This window comes from Lissotriton helveticus, chromosome 8 (assembly GCF_964261635.1).
Source record: "Lissotriton helveticus chromosome 8, aLisHel1.1, whole genome shotgun sequence".
NCBI classification, from domain to species: domain Eukaryota; kingdom Metazoa; phylum Chordata; class Amphibia; order Caudata; family Salamandridae; genus Lissotriton; species Lissotriton helveticus.
The window spans coordinates 1,485,726,066-1,485,746,234 of NC_136069.1; the positions used below are offsets into that span (position 1 = coordinate 1,485,726,066).

The 20,169-nt window shown below is 48.3% G+C and overlaps 1 protein-coding gene across 1 annotated transcript in view; it reads right to left on the bottom strand.

Annotated features, from left to right (window-relative positions):
- LOC144773425 (glutamate carboxypeptidase 2-like) overlaps positions 1-20,169 on the bottom strand; it is a 508,326-nt gene that overhangs the window by 32,015 nt on the left and 456,142 nt on the right. Inside the window, exon 19 of the mRNA XM_078658419.1 lies at positions 11,227-11,445. Within this exon, the coding sequence (XP_078514545.1) occupies positions 11,247-11,445 (199 nt within the window). The 3' untranslated portion in view covers positions 11,227-11,246. The remainder of the gene's footprint in view (positions 1-11,226; positions 11,446-20,169) is intronic.

Below are 20,169 nucleotides of genomic sequence, written 5' to 3' on the forward strand. Positions count from 1 at the left end.
CAGACTTAAAGTCTCTAAAATGGCTGCCTTTTGAAGCCAGAATACAGCTAAAAATTGCAGTTATGACACACGCGGCCGTGCACCACAAGGCACCCAACTACCTCGCTCAAAAGCTGTCTATATCAGGAGGTTCGAGAACCAATAGGAGCACAAAAAATCTACTCCTGAAACCTCGTAGATTCCGGAAAGTGAAAACCTACAAGCGCTCCTTCTCAGGAATGGCACCCAGGATCTGGAATGCGCTCCCTCCTGAAACCAGGCTGATCTCCTCCACGGCACTCTTCAAGAAAGAGGTGAAAACCATCCTTCTGGCCAAGATCTCCTGATCGCTATAGATGTTGGTTCAGAGACTCTGCATTGCCTTGTATCACTGCTCACCCTATCCCTTGGCACTACACTCTACTTGTTGGCGGCACTACTACGCTACTCTCTTACTACCGACCAAGATATGATACACGTTGGTTTACTGATCCACCTGAACACCTCTGTATTGGGATCAATGACTTGTGCTGTCCTATATTACTTCCTTACCTGATTGTATATGGATTGGTTTTATGTATGTTTTTTATTATCCATGTTATTACCATGTTATTGACTTTTATACTGTTCCCATTATCTCTGTTGACTCCTACTGCCCCTACCCTGTCTTTGTGAAGCGCTCTGATATCTGTAAGGATCCTGTTCGCGCTATATAAAACTTTGAATAAATAAATAAATAAATAAATGGGTGTTTACCCTCCGGTAAGTACATTGGTGGCACGGCGGCCCACATCTCCAGCAACATAGTCATATTTTTTCACACCCATTTGAAAAATGCACAGGTCTCTCTCATTGATGGCCAGCACCGACATACACTTTTAGACACACCTCCCGCCACAAGTTCTAGAATTGCGAACTTTAGAGCTGGGGAGCTACGTTCGAATCTCAGCATCAGCTCAACATCCTGTGATTCCAGGCAAATCGCTGTATCTCCCCGTGCCTACCACAAATTAATGTGTTCTTTTGTAATGTAAATTGTGCTCATGCCATGTTGTCGAGTTCGCGCTATATAATATTGCAAGAAAAAATAAAGTAGGGAAACTCCAGTTCACACACTACTGAACGCGCACTCTTAAGTGCCTCAGCAGTGCACTGTGAATCGGAGCGTTTCACAGGCCTGTCACAGATAAGAAATGCTATCTAAACGAAATCCTACAAAACAATATACTACTGGCCGGCAGCAATTCATACCCGGACAATGTCGGGACGGGCTGCTAGTATCTATATACATTCGCTAAGAGATATGATAGGGTTTTTATGTTACTCTACCTTCTAGTTAGCAGGAAATTACAAAACTGTGGGTCCATGCAGGTTCATCTAGGGGAGGTAAGGGTGGAACCTAAGACATCATAGTTATTGGTCAATGAGGTCCACCCAGGAGCAGAAATGGCACAACACAAAGAAGTCACAACATTTACAGTAGTGAATTTGAGGGATCATCCCAGGAGTGCTCATGGTGTGACCCAGGAATTCTACAGACTCCACAATAAGGGGTATATCAGGAGCTGGGATAGTGCTACCCAAGGAAGTCAAACATACTGCAGTAGTTAACTTTGGGTAAAGCTGTGATGACACAGCCCACAGATATTGATCATATACATATACCCCTATACCCATACTTACCTTATCCAAACATTAAAAAAAAACATGCTTTTACCATTCATGCATTTACAACGAATTTCGTTGTAAATGTATGCATGGTAAAAGCATATAAAATGTAATGCCATGCGTTATAATGGCATTGCAGAGTCATGGTACTTTCGTAATGAAAGTATGCGGAGTGATGGTATGCGGAAAGAAAGTTGCGGAATAATGGAAGCCCCAAGATGGCCGCCTGGTAGGAGCCCTCCTCCGGAGCTCCTAGTGCTAGGGATCCCTTTCATGGATTTATCCCGGATAGCACTCGTCGTCATTGGGAAAATATAAGTAACTGGAGCCTGACAAGTAACTGGATGAATAACGAGTAACTGGATTTCAAAAGGAGCTGGATATCACATACCTGCAATCCTGGCGACTGGACCCCTGCAACTCTCACCGGAGCATCGGAGCTGTCGGCGGAGCCCTGGACGGTGGGAGAGAGCCTGCTGCGGATGCGGGCGTGAATACACGATGTGAAGGACTGCCTGTCAGCGCTGGCCACCATGAGACTGCATACCGGGGCTGCAGCTGCCATCGTACAGCCCAGGGACTAGGGAGAAGCGCCGCCTGCTGCCTGCCTTCGCCTGAGAACACCGGTCGCGAGGCGGGCGCCTGGAGTCTGCCTACCGGGGCTGCAGCTGCCATCGTGCAGCCCGGGGTCTGAGGAGAAGCGCAGCCTGCTGCCTGACATTGCCCGAGAATACCGGGCTGCGGAGTGGACGCCCGGAGAGTGCCTGACGGGACGGCATGCTTGGCGCCTGGAGTCTGGAGGCAAGGTGAGGCGCTGCTTGCTGCTGCCTATGGGCGCTGGGACGCTGAGTGGAGCGACTAGGAACCTACACGGTGTAAGCTGACTGCTCTGCTTCCTCGTATATAGGATACATTTGGTAAGCTGCACCTACGCACTGTCTGTTCGGGGATCACACTGACTTCTACCTCTTATACTTTTGATCACTCACTAGTGTCCCCCTTGGCCTTGTAACTAGCGGATGACAGCTTGTACTATCGTCCTATTTCCTACACCTAACGCCACAGCCTCTCTAAAATGGAGCTCAACGGCAAGCACACTTTTAGAATTAACTACCCCTCCACTCCTCTCTCCAAAAATGCCACTAAACGTTTTAAACACAACTTCTTGAGGTCGCACCCTGAAACACCCTTTGCCGACACCTACTTCTCACCGGGCAATGGAGCCCTGAATACCGATATCATCTTCCACACCGCACGCAGAGCCCAATGGAGAAAAACTTTCCTATCCCTACTCACAGTCTCCACCACCAGGAAAATAACTCATGGCCTAATTCTCACCATCACACCTTCCCACCTCTTCCCTGGCAGGTCTACCATTACTATCTACAATAACGGGATTGTCCTAATCCAATCCACGGACAAGAACTTGGAATTACTAGACAACCTGCTCCCCAAGTTCAAAGAGCACCTCTCCAAGCTGCTGACCCCCACCCAGAACTCCGCCAGCACTATCACCCCTGACGTCGCAGCCTCCACCTACTACACCTCTACCCCCAGCACCCCAGTAAATGGTCCACCTGCTGTTAACGCCCCCCACTCCCCAAGGACAGTCACAAATATCTCCACCGCACATACTAGCAGCCCCTCTAACATGACCCTGCTTATCCCCACCCATACCCCCTCCATCCCTCTCCCCCCGGACAGAACATCCCCCACCCACAACACACCACCATCTGAACAAGCCACCGCCCAAAGTTTATCCACCCCCCCTCCCAGCCCCCCACCCACAACACACCACCATCTGAACAAGCCACCGCCCAAAGTTTATCCACCCCCCCTCCCAGCCCCCCCACGACAGACACCTCTCCCTCCCCATCTCCCTCCCCACTCCCACCCACGAATCTCTCACACCTGACACAACAACTCCCACCCACAACACGCCTACATCTGCACACACCATCACTCGGAGTTTATCCACCTATCCCCCCCATCCCCCCACGGCAGACACCTCTCCCGTCCCTGCTCCCTCCCCACTCCCACTCACAACTCTACCCCCCTCCCAACAAAAGATACAGAACATACCTCCTCCCTTACCTTAGCTTCCCCCTCTCTCCCACCTCCTATTCTCAGCCCTCACTACCCTCCTGTCTCCCCCACTGTCTTCAGCCTGCACTCACTCTTCTACCCACCGGCACCGTCTCCCACTGAAGTCACTACCTATGCTTCCCACCCACCGCCTGTCTCACCTACATCACCCACACCCCTCGCCCACAAACACGTCCACACTTTGAATACCATCCCACTCTTTAGCACCGCGGAACCCCTCAACAACGCTAGTATACCCCCCCCCGATACCCTGCCTGCTCTCCAGATCACCACTCAATCACTCACCAACGGCTCTCTCCACCAACACCTTCCCCAATGACCCTCCTGACCTGACTTTATCCACCCTCCAACAAGTCAAAGAGGAAATCTTACAAATCAAAAAAGAAGTCCACGCTATCAAAGACCTCCTCTCCTCACAGCCCAGTCTTCCTCCCACCATCCCACTACCCTACAAACGACGCACCCTCCCTACATACCCTCGCCCCCGACGACACCAGCAATGGCCTACTATCCCCGTTCGCAATAATTCCCACCGCCCCCGTCGTGTTCTCAACCCCTTGTCGGACCGCGACCTATGCTCTCTCCTACGCTCTTATGGCCCAGGTCCGGTAAAAGATTTTTCCAACTCACACATCCCCATACCCACAATTCTTACAAACCCTCTGAGGCTCCCAACACTCAACAACAGAGGCTCCGTCCCTAACAACCTCAGAAAAGTTCCCCTCACACTAGAAAGCTCGACCACCCTACTCTCTCCCAAACTCAAATGCATCCTACTAAACTGCAGATCGGCCCAGAGACACTCCTCCGACATCGCGGATCTCGTCTCAGAAAGGGATCTGGACCTAGCCATTCTAACGGAAACGTGGCTCACTGAAGCCTCTACCCCGATTATGCACATACTAGTCCCCCCCAATTATCACATCATTAGGCTGGACAGGTCTCCTGGCAAGACGGGCGGGGGAATTGCATGCACCTTTAGGAGCAACCTCTCCGTTACTCAAGTCACCTCCCCTTCCCTTTCCTCCTGTGAACTCCTCTGCCTCGACATCACCAGTGAGGGCAAACAAGTCTGTGCTTTACATCTCATCTATCACCCGCCTGGTGACAATCTCATATTCACCCAACAATTCATGGACCTGATCACTTCCAATGCCGGTCGGCAGACCACTCAAGTCTACCTGGGTGACTTCAATCTCCACTGGAACGATCAGAAAGACACCGTGGTGAATAGTCTCAAATCTTTCCTCAATGCGCTTGACCTCACCCAATTACGCGATAAACCAACACACGACAAAGGCGCGATACTCGATCTCATCATTGCCAAAGAGAACGCTATTCAACTGGAGGCGATTCTACCCTGCGATTGGTCAGATCACCACATTATCACCTTCTTTATCAACGAAAAAGTTAAACCTAACCCTACTCAACCAATCAAATCCAAAACATGGAAAAGGGATCTGAAGAATCTTAACCCCTCTACCCTACCTCCCCACATCGGCAACCTCCTCCTTCCCCCTTCAGGTGCCTCAGATGTTCAATCACTGACTGACCACTACCTTGACTCTATGAATACAATAGTCAATGAAGTCGCCCCTTTGCAACTGAAGAGAGTCTCCACCAAAATTTCTAACCCCTGGTATGATGACAGACTCAATGACGAAAGGCGTAATATGCGAATGGCAGAGCGCACCTGGAGATCGGACCCTTCAGCACTGCATCTCAAAAAGCTTAAGAACAAGAGAAATGCCTACTTTAGGAAAATAAAGCGCACAAAGTCGGACTTCTTCAGCCGCCAGTTGGACCAAGCGAAGAACAGGCCAAGAAAACTGTTCGAGCTAATCAAGACCCAAACAAAGGCACAACCCACACAATCAAACAGCACAACAAATGACACCCCACACTGTGAAGCCTTCTCTGCTTTCTTTAAACTAAAGACTGACAACATAAGAAATGACCTCATCATGGATGTAAGCCGATACCCCAACCACACCAGAATGGCAGACACTCAACCTAAAAACAAGGCATCCTGGCAGTACTTCGATACCTACTCGGAAGAAGCAATACACAAACTGCTCTGCACCTTGAAGCCCTCTAATCACCTCACAGACCCTCTACCTGCTAATGCTGTAAAAGACTTTATCCCCTTGCTCCTCCCTCTCTGGACCAAGATCATCAACAGCTCTTTGCAACAAGGCCACATTCCAGACTCCCTTAAGGTGGGGCAAGTCACGCCTATACTCAAGAAACCTACAGCTGATCCGTCTGACCTAAACAACTATCGGCCCATCACCAATATCCCCACCCTGGCCAAACTGCTGGAGAAATGTGTCCAACTCCAACTAACAAAACACATTGATCAATTCGACCTCCTCAACCCTCATCAATCAGGCTTCAGAGCGAAACATAGCACGGAAACAGCTATGACACACATAATTGATGACGCCCTCCAAATTCTGGATCGCAATGAGTCCTGCCTCCTCATCCTTCTTGACCTCTCGTCAGCATTTGACACGGTCAAACATGAGAACTTGCTGGAGCTGCTAAGTACTCGAATGGGGCTATCGGGAACTGTTCTCAAGTGGTTTTCGTCCTTCCTTCACAACCGGTCTCAGAGGTTCAAGATCGACAATGTGCTATCTACACCTATGCCTGCAGATCTAGGTGTTCCACAAGGATCCACCCTCTCCCCTACACTGTTCAACCTCGTTATGGAACCGCTCGCCACCTTGCTCCAAGCATCCAATGTTCAATTCCATATGTACGCCGATGACACACAACTCTATCTAAAGTTACAATCCCCGGAAGATATCAAACATCTGAATTCCACGCTTATTAACACCCAATCTTGGCTGGCCGATAATCACCTCAAACTAAATGCTCTGAAAACTGAGTTCCTAGTCATCTCACCCCCGGCGAAAATCTCCACCACCCAAACCTGGCTCAACAACCTAACAGCACTCAATGTCCAACCTACCATCGTGGACTCGGCGAAATCCCTAGGCATCACACTCGACGCCAAGCTCAACATGCAGCAGCATGTCAGCAAAGCCACAAAAGCAGCTAATTTCCAAATTAACACGCTGAGGAAAATTAAACCCTTCCTCCCGGCCAAAGACTTCCAAACTGCTGTACAAGCTTTAGTCATCCCACGAATAGACTACGGAATTGCGGCCCTCAGCGGTCTCCCGCTATCCACAACAGCACCCTTAAGAGCCTCCCTGAACGCTGCCGCGAGACTCATTACTGGCTCTAGAAAGCATTCGCACATATCCCCAGACTTAAAGTCTCTAAAATGGCTGCCTTTTGAAGCCAGAATACAGCTAAAAATTGCAGTTATGACACACGCGGCCGTGCACCACAAGGCACCCAACTACCTCGCTCAAAAGCTGTCTATATCAGGAGGTTCGAGAACCAATAGGAGCACAAAAAATCTACTCCTGAAACCTCGTAGATTCCGGAAAGTGAAAACCTACAAGCGCTCCTTCTCAGGAATGGCACCCAGGATCTGGAATGCGCTCCCTCCTGAAACCAGGCTGATCTCCTCCACGGCACTCTTCAAGAAAGAGGTGAAAACCATCCTTCTGGCCAAGATCTCCTGATCGCTATAGATGTTGGTTCAGAGACTCTGCATTGCCTTGTATCACTGCTCACCCTATCCCTTGGCACTACACTCTACTTGTTGGCGGCACTACTACGCTACTCTCTTACTACCGACCAAGATATGATACACGTTGGTTTACTGATCCACCTGAACACCTCTGTATTGGGATCAATGACTTGTGCTGTCCTATATTACTTCCTTACCTGATTGTATATGGATTGGTTTTATGTATGTTTTTTATTATCCATGTTATTACCATGTTATTGACTTTTATACTGTTCCCATTATCTCTGTTGACTCCTACTGCCCCTACCCTGTCTTTGTGAAGCGCTCTGATATCTGTAAGGATCCTGTTCGCGCTATATAAAACTTTGAATAAATAAATAAATAAATAAATGGGTGTTTACCCTCCGGTAAGTACATTGGTGGCACGGCGGCCCACATCTCCAGCAACATAGTCATATTTTTTCACACCCATTTGAAAAATGCACAGGTCTCTCTCATTGATGGCCAGCACCGACATACACTTTTAGACACACCTCCCGCCACAAGTTCTAGAATTGCGAACTTTAGAGCTGGGGAGCTACGTTCGAATCTCAGCATCAGCTCAACATCCTGTGATTCCAGGCAAATCGCTGTATCTCCCCGTGCCTACCACAAATTAATGTGTTCTTTTGTAATGTAAATTGTGCTCATGCCATGTTGTCGAGTTCGCGCTATATAATATTGCAAGAAAAAATAAAGTAGGGAAACTCCAGTTCACACACTACTGAACGCGCACTCTTAAGTGCCTCAGCAGTGCACTGTGAATCGGAGCGTTTCACAGGCCTGTCACAGATAAGAAATGCTATCTAAACGAAATCCTACAAAACAATATACTACTGGCCGGCAGCAATTCATACCCGGACAATGTCGGGACGGGCTGCTAGTATCTATATACATTCGCTAAGAGATATGATAGGGTTTTTATGTTACTCTACCTTCTAGTTAGCAGGAAATTACAAAACTGTGGGTCCATGCAGGTTCATCTAGGGGAGGTAAGGGTGGAACCTAAGACATCATAGTTATTGGTCAATGAGGTCCACCCAGGAGCAGAAATGGCACAACACAAAGAAGTCACAACATTTACAGTAGTGAATTTGAGGGATCATCCCAGGAGTGCTCATGGTGTGACCCAGGAATTCTACAGACTCCACAATAAGGGGTATATCAGGAGCTGGGATAGTGCTACCCAAGGAAGTCAAACATACTGCAGTAGTTAACTTTGGGTAAAGCTGTGATGACACAGCCCACAGATATTGATGCTACTAATGTTACCTTGCCAAGCAATCTTGGTCAAACCATGCAGTTTTCTCCTTGCCCCATTGTATTACAGGTATACCAACTTTGCATAAGGAGCAAATTACACAACAGATGTTTGCCACTGAGAACCAGGAAATTGCACATTTGATGGGATGAATTAATTGCTTTTACCTACTTGTTTTTTATAGCTTTTATCTGTAGTGTATATCTGAACTTTTGTGATTAATTTGTGTATTAATCGAATAAAGTAATTTGTGAATCTCTCCCATGACTTACCATCGGAAATTATCTACATTAGAAAACAGAACATCCAGCTTAACAAACATGCTATATTTCTTTGGCTCTTCTCTGACTTTCTCTGGAATTAGTCCATACACAAGTCTTCAGAACTAAAGTTACTAGAATGTTTTATTGGAAATATATAAAGAATATATGTAAATCTATTGTATTAAACATCACAAGTCTTGTGGCAACAAAAAAATAAAGAATCAAAACAGCATTAAGAAACCAATCAATCAGTTGGAATTTCATTTCCCTACAAGCAGCTGCTACTAACCATTGGTTGGCAGTACATCTGCTATTATGAGAGGTGGAGAAAAACAATTGTATATCTTGTGGCGCCCTGCCCTCAGCAACCAGAGCCCTCTGACTGTTGCAGGCCATGGCAGGCAGATGACCTTAGAAGAATGATGCTACCTGAAACAGATGAATGTCCACTCTGCCTGGAACAGAAATTAGAGTCTAATGTGTAGCCCTTTTGGAGGTGAATCATGAGAACATGCCCTCATGATGCTGACATATCGCGAACAGAATATTATAGACATTCTTTCAATAAAATTACTCCTGTATGTAAGCAAAGCAATGCTATGAGCAAATAAATCACCATATCAGTTGCATATGTATGAAAGGAAAGCACACTATCAAAATATAAAACACCTAATCATTATATATCTGCAATACAGCAAAAGCAGTTTGGGATCAAGGCCATACATTGCACATAACAGTCTGTAGATCACAAGTGGTCTTGTAGAAGGAGAGTAGTTATCTCAGGAGGTGAAGATGAAGAGAGAGGGATAGGAATAGCACTATGGAAGGAGAGATTGGTGAGGGAGAGGGAAAGGTTCTGGCCATAGGCAACCCTATCCCTGACAGGGCCAAACACAGAAGATGACCTTAACCTTTTGGCCATTTACCTGGATAGGAGTAGGGGTATTGAAAGAGTGCTGAGTCACGTGCTTATGTGGGTGAAAGAGTGCGGCCTAGACACAGTACCTGGGCTGGGAGGTAGGAGTGAGGAAAGATGTCCTTGTAAAAAAGTCAAACTTTCCTTTGACATCTTAATGTACTCTTAGCAACAACAGGCGAACAATAATTTATGTACTGTATAGCAGGGGTGTGATAGATTAGTTTTAACGGAAATGTGTATGTTTATGGTGATGTCTTTCACAGTAACTTAGTAGTGTGTTGGAATCCCCAGCCAAGCAGCCGCGGTCGGTTGGGGAGTACCTGCCGGGGCGGTGACGTGGGGAGGTGGGGGTTAGTAATGTATGGATAGTGGAGGTTTGCAGGTAAGTAAACATTTAAATAAATCAAACGAATTTCGTTGCGGGCACTGCATTGCATTTGGGGAAGCAGTGCGTGCAGCGAAATTCGATAGATTTATTTAAATGTTTACTTACCTGCAAACCTCCATTATCCATACATTACTAACCCCCACCCTGCCCCTCCCCCTCCCCACGTCACCGCCCCGGCAGGTACTCCCCTACCGACCGCGACTGCAGCCAAGTCCTGCAACTGCCCCTGTAGTGAAGAGTTCAAACCCGCTTTCACTCAGTGTACCGCAATTAATGCCTCCTGGGTCACTCAAATCACGATCCAAGTGATTCAGTATGCCTGGAGACACGTGATCATTACTTGCTTAGGCTTTTTATCATCACTGCACTGCTCACCTAAGCCCCCTTTATTTATAGGAGCAGCAGCAGCTCTCTCGCTCCAGGATACGCATTTATTCTCCCAATGGCAAGAAAGTAAATGATTAGATCTTAATGTCTAATCAGTTTACCTCAACATATTGTATGTATGGTGCTTGTTCTCCTGTACTCATTCTACAGAACCTTAAAAATAGAGGAATTTAAGAGCAGGGGCATTACTTCCATAAAGTGAGATAAGAAGACTTCACCACAAAGTGCTGGCCATCAAGTACTGTGACAACCTTCAAAACTGCCTCTACCACAACATGCAGAGCACTCCAGGAGCAATAAAAACGCTCTCACCTTTTCTGTGCATGGGCCTCTCTTCGACAATACCCCAAAATAAACCGCAACCTAAGCGCCACCGACAATATTAGTCACTAAAATATACAATCAGGCAAAATAAAATCTACCACAATAAGTACGTTTTATTGTTTCTAGACCTGGATATCAATTTCTGATTACATTTGGATAAAATTAACAATCACTGAATTCAAATTGCTGATTTGTAGTATTTGCACACTTAAAAAGAAAATATAATTATAAATAGGTTCACATGTTCATAGAATGTAATTTCCCATAGGATTGTTTGATTGCCTTTTAATGCTTTCCTCGTGTTAAAGAGTTCCTGCCACTTCCTCCAGTGTTCCTGCAGCTGCTTGCACAGTGAAGGCTGCAATGGAGATCTGCCTCTTTACTTCCTCCCAGGCTTTGGACTGGTCAGCTTTATTCTCAATATCAAACATGGCGTCGTAGATCCCAGGGAAAGACTCTCCTGCATACTTGTTGTGACTACTGGGCGCAAAAATGATGTGCCTAAAGGAGAAAGCACAAGGTAATGCGAGGGGATATTAGGTCATAAACACAGACCTATACATATGAGGATGACATGAGATATCTTCCAATGTATACAAGAAACCAGCACGGGCAAAGCGAGCAGATCTCTTTATTTTCTAAAGAAGAAATTTCTATTTGCATGTCCTTCAAAAGTTGCAATTGCACTTTTCCATAATATGATGCAGTACTTTAGACAGTTACTAGAGGTTCCTTGAGTTAGATAGAGGTGCCTGCTGGAGCAGGCTGCAGGGCCTTAAGCCATTACTAGAGATCCCATAGATGTCACTTGCCCCATTTTCACAAAACTACCATCTTAGGGCAGGCATAAGATATATGCACTGCAGAGGTGTAGATAAATTAGACTTTTGAGATTATGCGTGGTAAGTAGGCAGATATGGTGGGCAGGTTGGGTATGATAAGCTAAATATGGTAGTTTAGGTATCTTAGGTAAATAAGTTTTGGTAAGGTATTGTAGGCAACATTGGTTGGTGTGGTACTTATTTCTGGATAGTTTTGACAGGTAGGTATCCTAGGTAAGAAGGCATGGTAGATAAATAGTTATATTAGATAGGTTTGAATTCGGTACAACAGATAGCTTAAGTTAGTTATGGTCTGTAGGTATGGTAAGATATTAATAGTCATGGTCGCTGAAAATAGGTTAGGTATGGTTGGAAGATATTGAGGTAGATTAGATAGGTATTGCAGGTAGGTTTGGTAGTTATATTGGGTAGGTATGATAGGTTAGGCATGGTAGATATAGTAGGTATGATAGGCAGATATAATTCAGACAGGTATAGTATATTACAGATGGTAGGTAGGTATGCTAGATTGGAAACTACAATAGCTAGGTAAATATAGTATGTTATATATGGTAGAGCTGGTTTGTAGTTGTGGTAGGTTGGGCATGATACACAGTGATATCAATAAAGCACACTTTTGTGCTTATAAATGTGTAGTATTTATATAGCGCACTTTCTACCCAGTGGCCTCGTAGCGCTGTATTCATACCGCTGTGGAACTCATCCTGGCTTTCCTGTGAAATGTCCACTCCTGGGCACCCCCAAGGTGAAGCCAGGCATCCAAGCGCTGCTGGGGCCGTTGTGGAGATTAAGCAAGCTATTGCTCAGAGTCACAGAGTGGGATCCATGATTAGACAAGGCACTGAGGTGGGAATGAACAGGTCAGGGGAAATTGAGTCCAAGAGCCGCCGAGGCGGGAATTTAACCCTGGTCCCGGCCCAGACCTCTGCATCAGGGTCTGCCGCTCTAACCATTGAGCCACGGTTCTCCACTTGAGCCACACTTCTCCACGAGTGGCTTATTACATTTGAAATAGTTTATACGTGTTGCTTACAATTCACAGCATGAAAAATAAAGGTTATCAATATAATTGTAGATAGGCTTGTTTATGCTCATTTATTATTATTATTACTATTAGTAACAGCCGAAATAATGTTAGCAATAACGCCAAAATAATAATACATTTAATAGGGCTGGTGCTGCCCAGATTGATTAGTAAAGTTGTTCTGTGCCCTAAGAGTGTTACACAATTGAGATAGAACATGAAGCTTGTGTTTAAACTGGTGAACTTAAAAGTCATACACAGCAACATATTACATATTAAAAACCTTTATTAAAAAAGTCACCATTTTAATAACTTTTAAGAAAGCCTGTATTCCAGGATATTTAACTTTGTTAATAAAAACAGCTTTAACTCCAAAAACATGTTTCCATGACAGCAAACTAAAACAAATAAACGTGCAAGGGCAAATAGTGAATAGCACTGTGCCTTTATTTTATGAGAGACTTTCAAAAACTAGCAGTAAAACCATAGAATAGAAATGTAAATAGAATGTGCGGCCAAAGTCAAAATGTCAAAGAACATATACTCTGTATTAATTTTAACCAACATGTCATGTTGCATCTGCATTTTAACAAAACTACTTGATTCCATTAACAAAATCTAATACGAACTCAAATGGGGCAATGTAACTGTAGTGTCCTGCCAGAACACAGTCTAGTTGTTGCAGTGTAACCCTACACTAAACACCCACCCACCACAGACGTCACTGGGTCAGGTGACGCTGTTAATAAAAGAGCCTGAGCGCACGTGCTCGAGGCCAGATCTGCGATCCCCTAACTGGTGTCCGTGTGTCCCATTCTTTGCACCATGTGGGCCTAAGGCCCAACACTACATTGGCGACGAGGCCGGTAGTGAAGCCACGCGTGCCACTGCCACATCATCCTGAGGAAAGGGGGAGAGAGCTGCCCGCCTGCAGGGCACCCCCCGTAGCAGGGCGCAGCAGCGCCGAGAAGCTGGTGGGCACGTCGGAGCCCCGCAGCCTGCAGCGACCGTGAGGCCCACCGCACCTGCCTTCAAGGACGAGCCGACCGGAGCCCACCCGCGTCGGCCGCCACCATCCAGCGCCACCAGGAAACAGCGAACCGCCCAGAGCCCACCTGCGACGGCCGCGAGCCTGAAGACCCCACCGGAGAGGTGCACCGGACGGACGGAGCCCACCCGCCACGACCGCAGCCCAGGACCTGGCCCGTCGGCCGAAGGTGAGCCGGGAGCGGGAGGTGACTCCCCCCGGAAGACTGTGCACCAAAGCGGAGCCCACCCGCATGGCCTGCGTGCAACGCGGCCGAAAATAAACTCAAAACACGGCAAGACTCGCGGAGCCCACCCGCGGCCTGCCTGCAGCGCCCCCTCCCCCGCCGCGTGTGTGAAGGGCGGCGGAGGGGTGAAAGACCGTGCCAAAGAGCGCCCGCAGCGTGAGGGGAGCTGCCAGGCGCGTAACAACCGAAGCGGAGCCCACCCGCATGACCAGCGCGCCTCGCCGGGCGTGAGTGTGCCCCCAACGAACTTTAAATAAAGCACGACTCGCGGAGCCCACCCGCGGCCTGCCTGCCATGTCCCCCGCCGTGTGCGTGAAGTACGGCGAGGGTGAATAAACATTAACTATGCCCCCAAACAGTGAGAGCACTGCCAGACATTGTCCCCACAATACAGCAAGACTCGCGGAGCCCACCCGCGGCCTGCCTGCAGCGCCCCCTCCCCCGCCGCGTGTGTGAAGTGCGGCGGAGGAGTGAAAGACTGTGCTGAAGAGCGCCCGCAGCGTGAGGGGAGCTGCCAGGCGCTTAATAGCCGAAGCGGAGCCCACCCGCGGTCAACCACAAGTGCCCATGTGAATACTGCCAGAGCACCCCCAGTGAAGTGCGGCCGACCCTCCCCCGCCCGGCACAGCGTGTGAACGGAGCGGCTGCTGCGAGCGGCGAGGAGAGCAGTGAGGGATGTCAGCTTCGGGCAAGAAGGAGAGCCCGTAGGGAAGCGGACCGTAGAGTGGGCAGTGACGGAAGCAAGAGCTGGAGTAGCGTCTGCCCCAGGCCTTAGGGTGGAAATAGGCAGCCCGCCTTGCGATCCAGTGCCCATAAGTGTATGTATGCCCGTAAAAGCGGCAAAGATGACCAGCGAGTGCACCCCCTCCCCTACGGACTGTATGCGGCCAGGAGGAAAAACAGGGGAGGTCCGCAACATGTGGTGAGCTGCCGGGCATAAATATGCAAAGCGGAGCCCTCCCGTAGCAGCGTCAACACGAACCCCACTCACACACACTGCCTAGAAAATATACTACATCCAGTTTAGTGGGGCGTCGAGATACGTGTGGTACCGCAGCCCCAACTAAAAGATAACAGAAACGCTTACCAGGGTCCAGAAACGAGGCCCGCAGCAAGAGCGAAGCTTCTAGGGCCGATCAGAGCCCTGCCGGGAATCAGGAGGAGCAGCAGCGCCATCTGGTGGCCGTTTCGCGCTACTGCTGGGAGAAACAGTATTTTAGGCTCAGCACACGCCTAACACAGGAAAACGGGATTGCTGCAGCCTACGGCAAACATGTACAAAAGAAAGTTGGTGTGACCTGCAGGTACAGACGGAACACTGTAGCACAAGACGGTCTCTGTACAGCCAGTAAGGGAAGGACACCGATCACCAAGAGAAAGAAAATAAAGAAGCAGCAACCAGATTCTACCCCATTGCACTCACAGGGAGTCTTACCTTGTTCTGACAGTGTACAGAGCCTGACAACAGAAAAGGGGCAACACTAAGTTAGCCCAGTGGAGACTGCCAAGCAGGACAGACTGCCAAAGAAGGAAAGTAGAAGCACAGCAGTGCACCAAGAAAACAAGCACTGCAAAACACAAGCTAAATCTGCAGCAGCAAGGGGCAACAGACTGAGTAACGCCCCAAGGAAAGCATCCAATCTCACGCAGCAAGTAAGTGCGCAACCACGCAGAAGACACCCACACACACCAGCGAGGAGTCTGCAGATGCCACTTCCAGCGCGACGTGGGAAAGAGGCATGAACGCCTCACTAAGCATCCAAGCACTGACAGAACATCTGGCGGAAACGACTGCCAAGCACTGGGAGAACGTCCAGGGAAAACGAATGCCGAGGTCAAACGACGGAGAGAGCAGCGACGCCTTGTGGCCACAGGTGTTCACCGCAGCATCAACCACTCCCGCCAACGGTCCAAAGCAGCAAGTCCCTGACAACAGTCAAAGCAGCAAGTGCCCAACGACTCGCAACAGGCGTCCATGAACCCTGAACAGTAAGTGCGCAGAAACGCGGCACACAGCAACATGGGAATCTGTCCAAGCACATGGACACTGCCACGCCCGAATGACGCCACGTCAACATGCAACCTCCTGAACACATCAGGAGACCACGCAGAAACGCGCCAGAAGCACAGAACCGCGCCAGAACCTTCAGGAACGCGCCAACAGCACGGAACCGTGCCGCAAGAACGCAACAGGCGTCCAAGAACTCCACACCCACACGCCAGGACCGCGCAGCACCGCGCCGGAACGTGCCAGGAATCAAGAGCGCCAAAGTGACGCTACACAGCGACACGCCAATGCCACGGGACAGCACACAAAGGTCCCCAACAGAGACAGCAATGTCTCGCAGCAACCGGAGCGCCATCGTCAGCACGCATGGCAGCATGCGCCAGAGTTGCACCAGGAGCGGTGACGCAACCCTCCTCCGCGCAGACAAAGCGCGCCAACGCCAAAACACCGTGACGGTGAATAGCGACCCCAAAGAAAACAGCACAGCATGACAACTCATGCCCAAGATGAGAACCGACCACCCAGTCTGGTCACCATGGAAAGAAAAGCAACAACAGAGAAGATCGCGACAACTGGTCCAGTCAGAGAAGAGAAGAACACCATGCCGGAGAGCTATGCCCAGACCAGAAAGAAACAGGCGGAGTGCACGCCACCTGGGGAAGACTGGTCGGGAAGGCCAACGACAGCAAGAGGACCAAATAACGTCGCAAGAAGGAACATGGAAAGCAAGGGCGCGACGCCATAAAAGAGATTGAAGATACGACGACAGGTCTAGTCACCAAGCCAAGTGAAGACAGTGTCCTACCACATGGACAAGACCACGGGGACGACATGTAGAGGGCCCGCTACATGGAGAATCCTGGTTAGCGTGAGAAAGCAAGAAAGAAGACCGGACCGCGTCGAGGAAGTGAACGAAGAGGAAGAGTGGAGAATCACATCACTCCACAGAGGAGGAGAGAGGACTACAGCACACAGGAACATCGGTGCTGTCCAAGGAGCATCGTAACAATCAGCACACAGGAGCATCGGTGCTGTCCAAGGAACATCGCAACATCCGCGTGGATCCCAGTAATCCCTACAACCTGCATTCGAGGAGACCAACCACTGAAGAACTGCATGGGTGCCCCGTGAACCTGAAGCTTACCGAAGCTGAGCATACCCGAGCACTAGACAATCCACCCTTGTGGACTACACAAGACTCGACTGTGGCCATGTCCGAAGTTCGGCAGCGACCCGTACAGCCCACGCGATCAAGTGGCGGTCCAGGGGACAAGGGCCTCGGCCGCATATCCTGTGAGAGAGGAATCCGGATGGGAGAGGTGCAGCAGCGGCAGCTCCACGACAGGCAACAGGAAGCATGAAGGCCCCAGGTAATCACCTGGCACTGAGAAACGGTCTGTTGAAGACACTGAACCCATGTCCTAACGGCAAGACCATCCTGGCGGACGACATCAACACCCCCGAGGACATCATGAGAGACTTGGCGGTGAGTCCGTTGGCAGTTCGGCAGCGACGCCTTTGCGCGGCTCATGCGAAGCCCGCACGGCCCACCCGGTCCCGTTGTGTCCGACAAGAGGGTCCTCCCAGCGTCTCTAGTGAGAGAAGAGTCCAGGCAGGAGAGGCCAGTCTTCAAGGCTCCCGTGAGAGAGGAGTCTGGCAAGGAAGGCAAGTCGGGAGTTTACTTGGCCGGACGGAGATGTGAAGGCATCAAGATCAGCAAATCCAAAGAAAGACCACTCGTGACATAGTCGTCTCCTACAACCAACAAGCGTTGTCATCCACTGGACTTGGAACACCTGCGAGACCCCTCAAGGGTCACACCCATCCTGCTCCCTATGCTCCAAGTGATGAACACTGTACATAAGCGTCAACACAGCAAGACACGGATGATCTGAAGTGCACCGCCAAGGTGAAGCTCATCTGACTGACTTTGTAATTTTGGAACTTTCAACATTCTCCCAGATGATCGCCTGAAGAGGATCTGTTGGGGCTATCAAATGTTATTGTTCTGTTTTTCTTGCAGGTCGGACATTCACTTTTCCTTTCATTAAAGTTGGGGAGGAATGTAGTGTCCTGCCAGGACACAGTCTAGTTGTTGCAGTGTAACCCTACACTAAACACCCACCCACCACAGACGTCACTGGGTCAGGTGACGCTGTTAATAAAAGAGCCTGAGCGCACGTGCTCGAGGCCAGATCTGCGATCCCCTAACTGGTGTCCGTGTGTCCCATTCTTTGCACCATGTGGGCCTAAGGCCCAACACTACAGTAACCATCCTCAAATTGCCCTGGCCTGAAGGAAAGCCCACCCAAGCATTGGCAAACCATGAAAACACAGAAAGCGAAGGACTGAAAGGGGTTGATCCAATGCCCACTCTCTTTTCTATAGCGATCTATACTTTTTTTTAGGTCTGTTGCTAGTTAATACATTTTGATTTTATTAAAAAAAAAAATATATATATATATATATACATATATATATATATATATATATATATATATATATATATATATATATATATATATATATACACACACATACACTCTGCTAACTACCTCACATATTACATCACTCATGACATGTTCTACGACATAATTGATAACATTACCAAAACATTGAAGTTCCTCAAGGGTATTTATATAAGGCAAAAGCTTGCATCTATAAAATTGGTTTTGACTGAGTCCATGGATTTCTCTGATGTCTGCAAATAACTATGTACGTCCACATCGAATCACATCTCCCAATGTAAATATTCTGAGCCAATCCCAAACCTCAAAGTACCCCAGAGCTGCCACCTCAGAGAGGACTGTTCCTACCCATAAAGGGGTCTGCTTTGTGAGCTGGCCTGTCCAACCAATGTATTTAGTCAAGGTTTTCCAGGCATTGTAGACCATCCATATTGAAGATGGTATTACGGGAAGAAGTTTCCCTCTATAAAGGAAGTGTATTTGTGACACACAAATCATTAAGTGGATCACCGTTGGGCTGGAGTTAGCCAGGTCACTAAGATCGATCAGGTCATCCACATATAGTGTGATTTTGGGTTCCACAGGCTCTGATCATCTCAAAGCAGATATTCCTCCAGAGTGCTGGATTCTGCAGGCCAGGGGTTTTCCTGCATTAGTAAGTGGGAGAAAGGGCACCCGACCTCTCTCCAATGGTATCCAGTCGGATAAAGAGTATCCGTACTGGCTCTGGTCCGCTAGCCGCTGTAAATAGCTCAGGTACAGGCTAAGAAATGGGGGTCTAATCCCACCTGTTCCAATAGTATGAAGATACAATCCCAGGATACTCTATCAAAAGCCTTGTTCAAGTCCACAAATAATGGAGCCAATATCCCACTCAGCCAGTGACTCATTGCCATGGCGTTAAAGGCCTGTTGAATGTTGTGAATGGTTGCGCAGTCTGACATGAACCCACTCTGTTCAAGGTGGGTGAATTCAGTCTTTGAGCTAGAAGATTGACCAGTGTTTTGGTCAATGAATAAACTAATACATTATACGCCTCTCTCATATATCAAGGTAAACCTTTTTGGTGACTGGCCCAGTCGATTAATAATTCATTTTTCAAGACCACGTGACTCAGTTTGGAACTAATGGAGGGACTAAGGGCATTCTACAGTCCTGGAACTCGTACTCGCAGAGATCTGACTTTGTGTTTCATCTGCATCAATGGCTATTGCTGGATCAAGTTAGCATCCAATGAATGGCGGTTTCAGTATTTTTGGCCAATTCTCCAGTTGGCTTGGGGACGGTGAAGATGACTTTAAATGCATTCATGGCTGCAGCTGAAGACCCGTGGAGAGTGTGAAGAATTTGCCTTGTTTGGTCCACCATACGCAAGGTAAGCCACTTTCTGGCTGCCTGGTTTTGTAGTTTTTGCAACCCAAACTACTTGATGGAAAAGCTTCTCAAGGGGCTCTTGGGAGTTAAAGCACAATGGGAACTAGTTAATATAGCTTAACAAGGGAGAATCATAAGCAAGATAAATGCCCTGCATACTGGATCAAACTGTCCATTGTTCAGTACTGCTGTGAGGATAACAATGACGTTCTTTTCTGTAAACACAAGCTGTTGA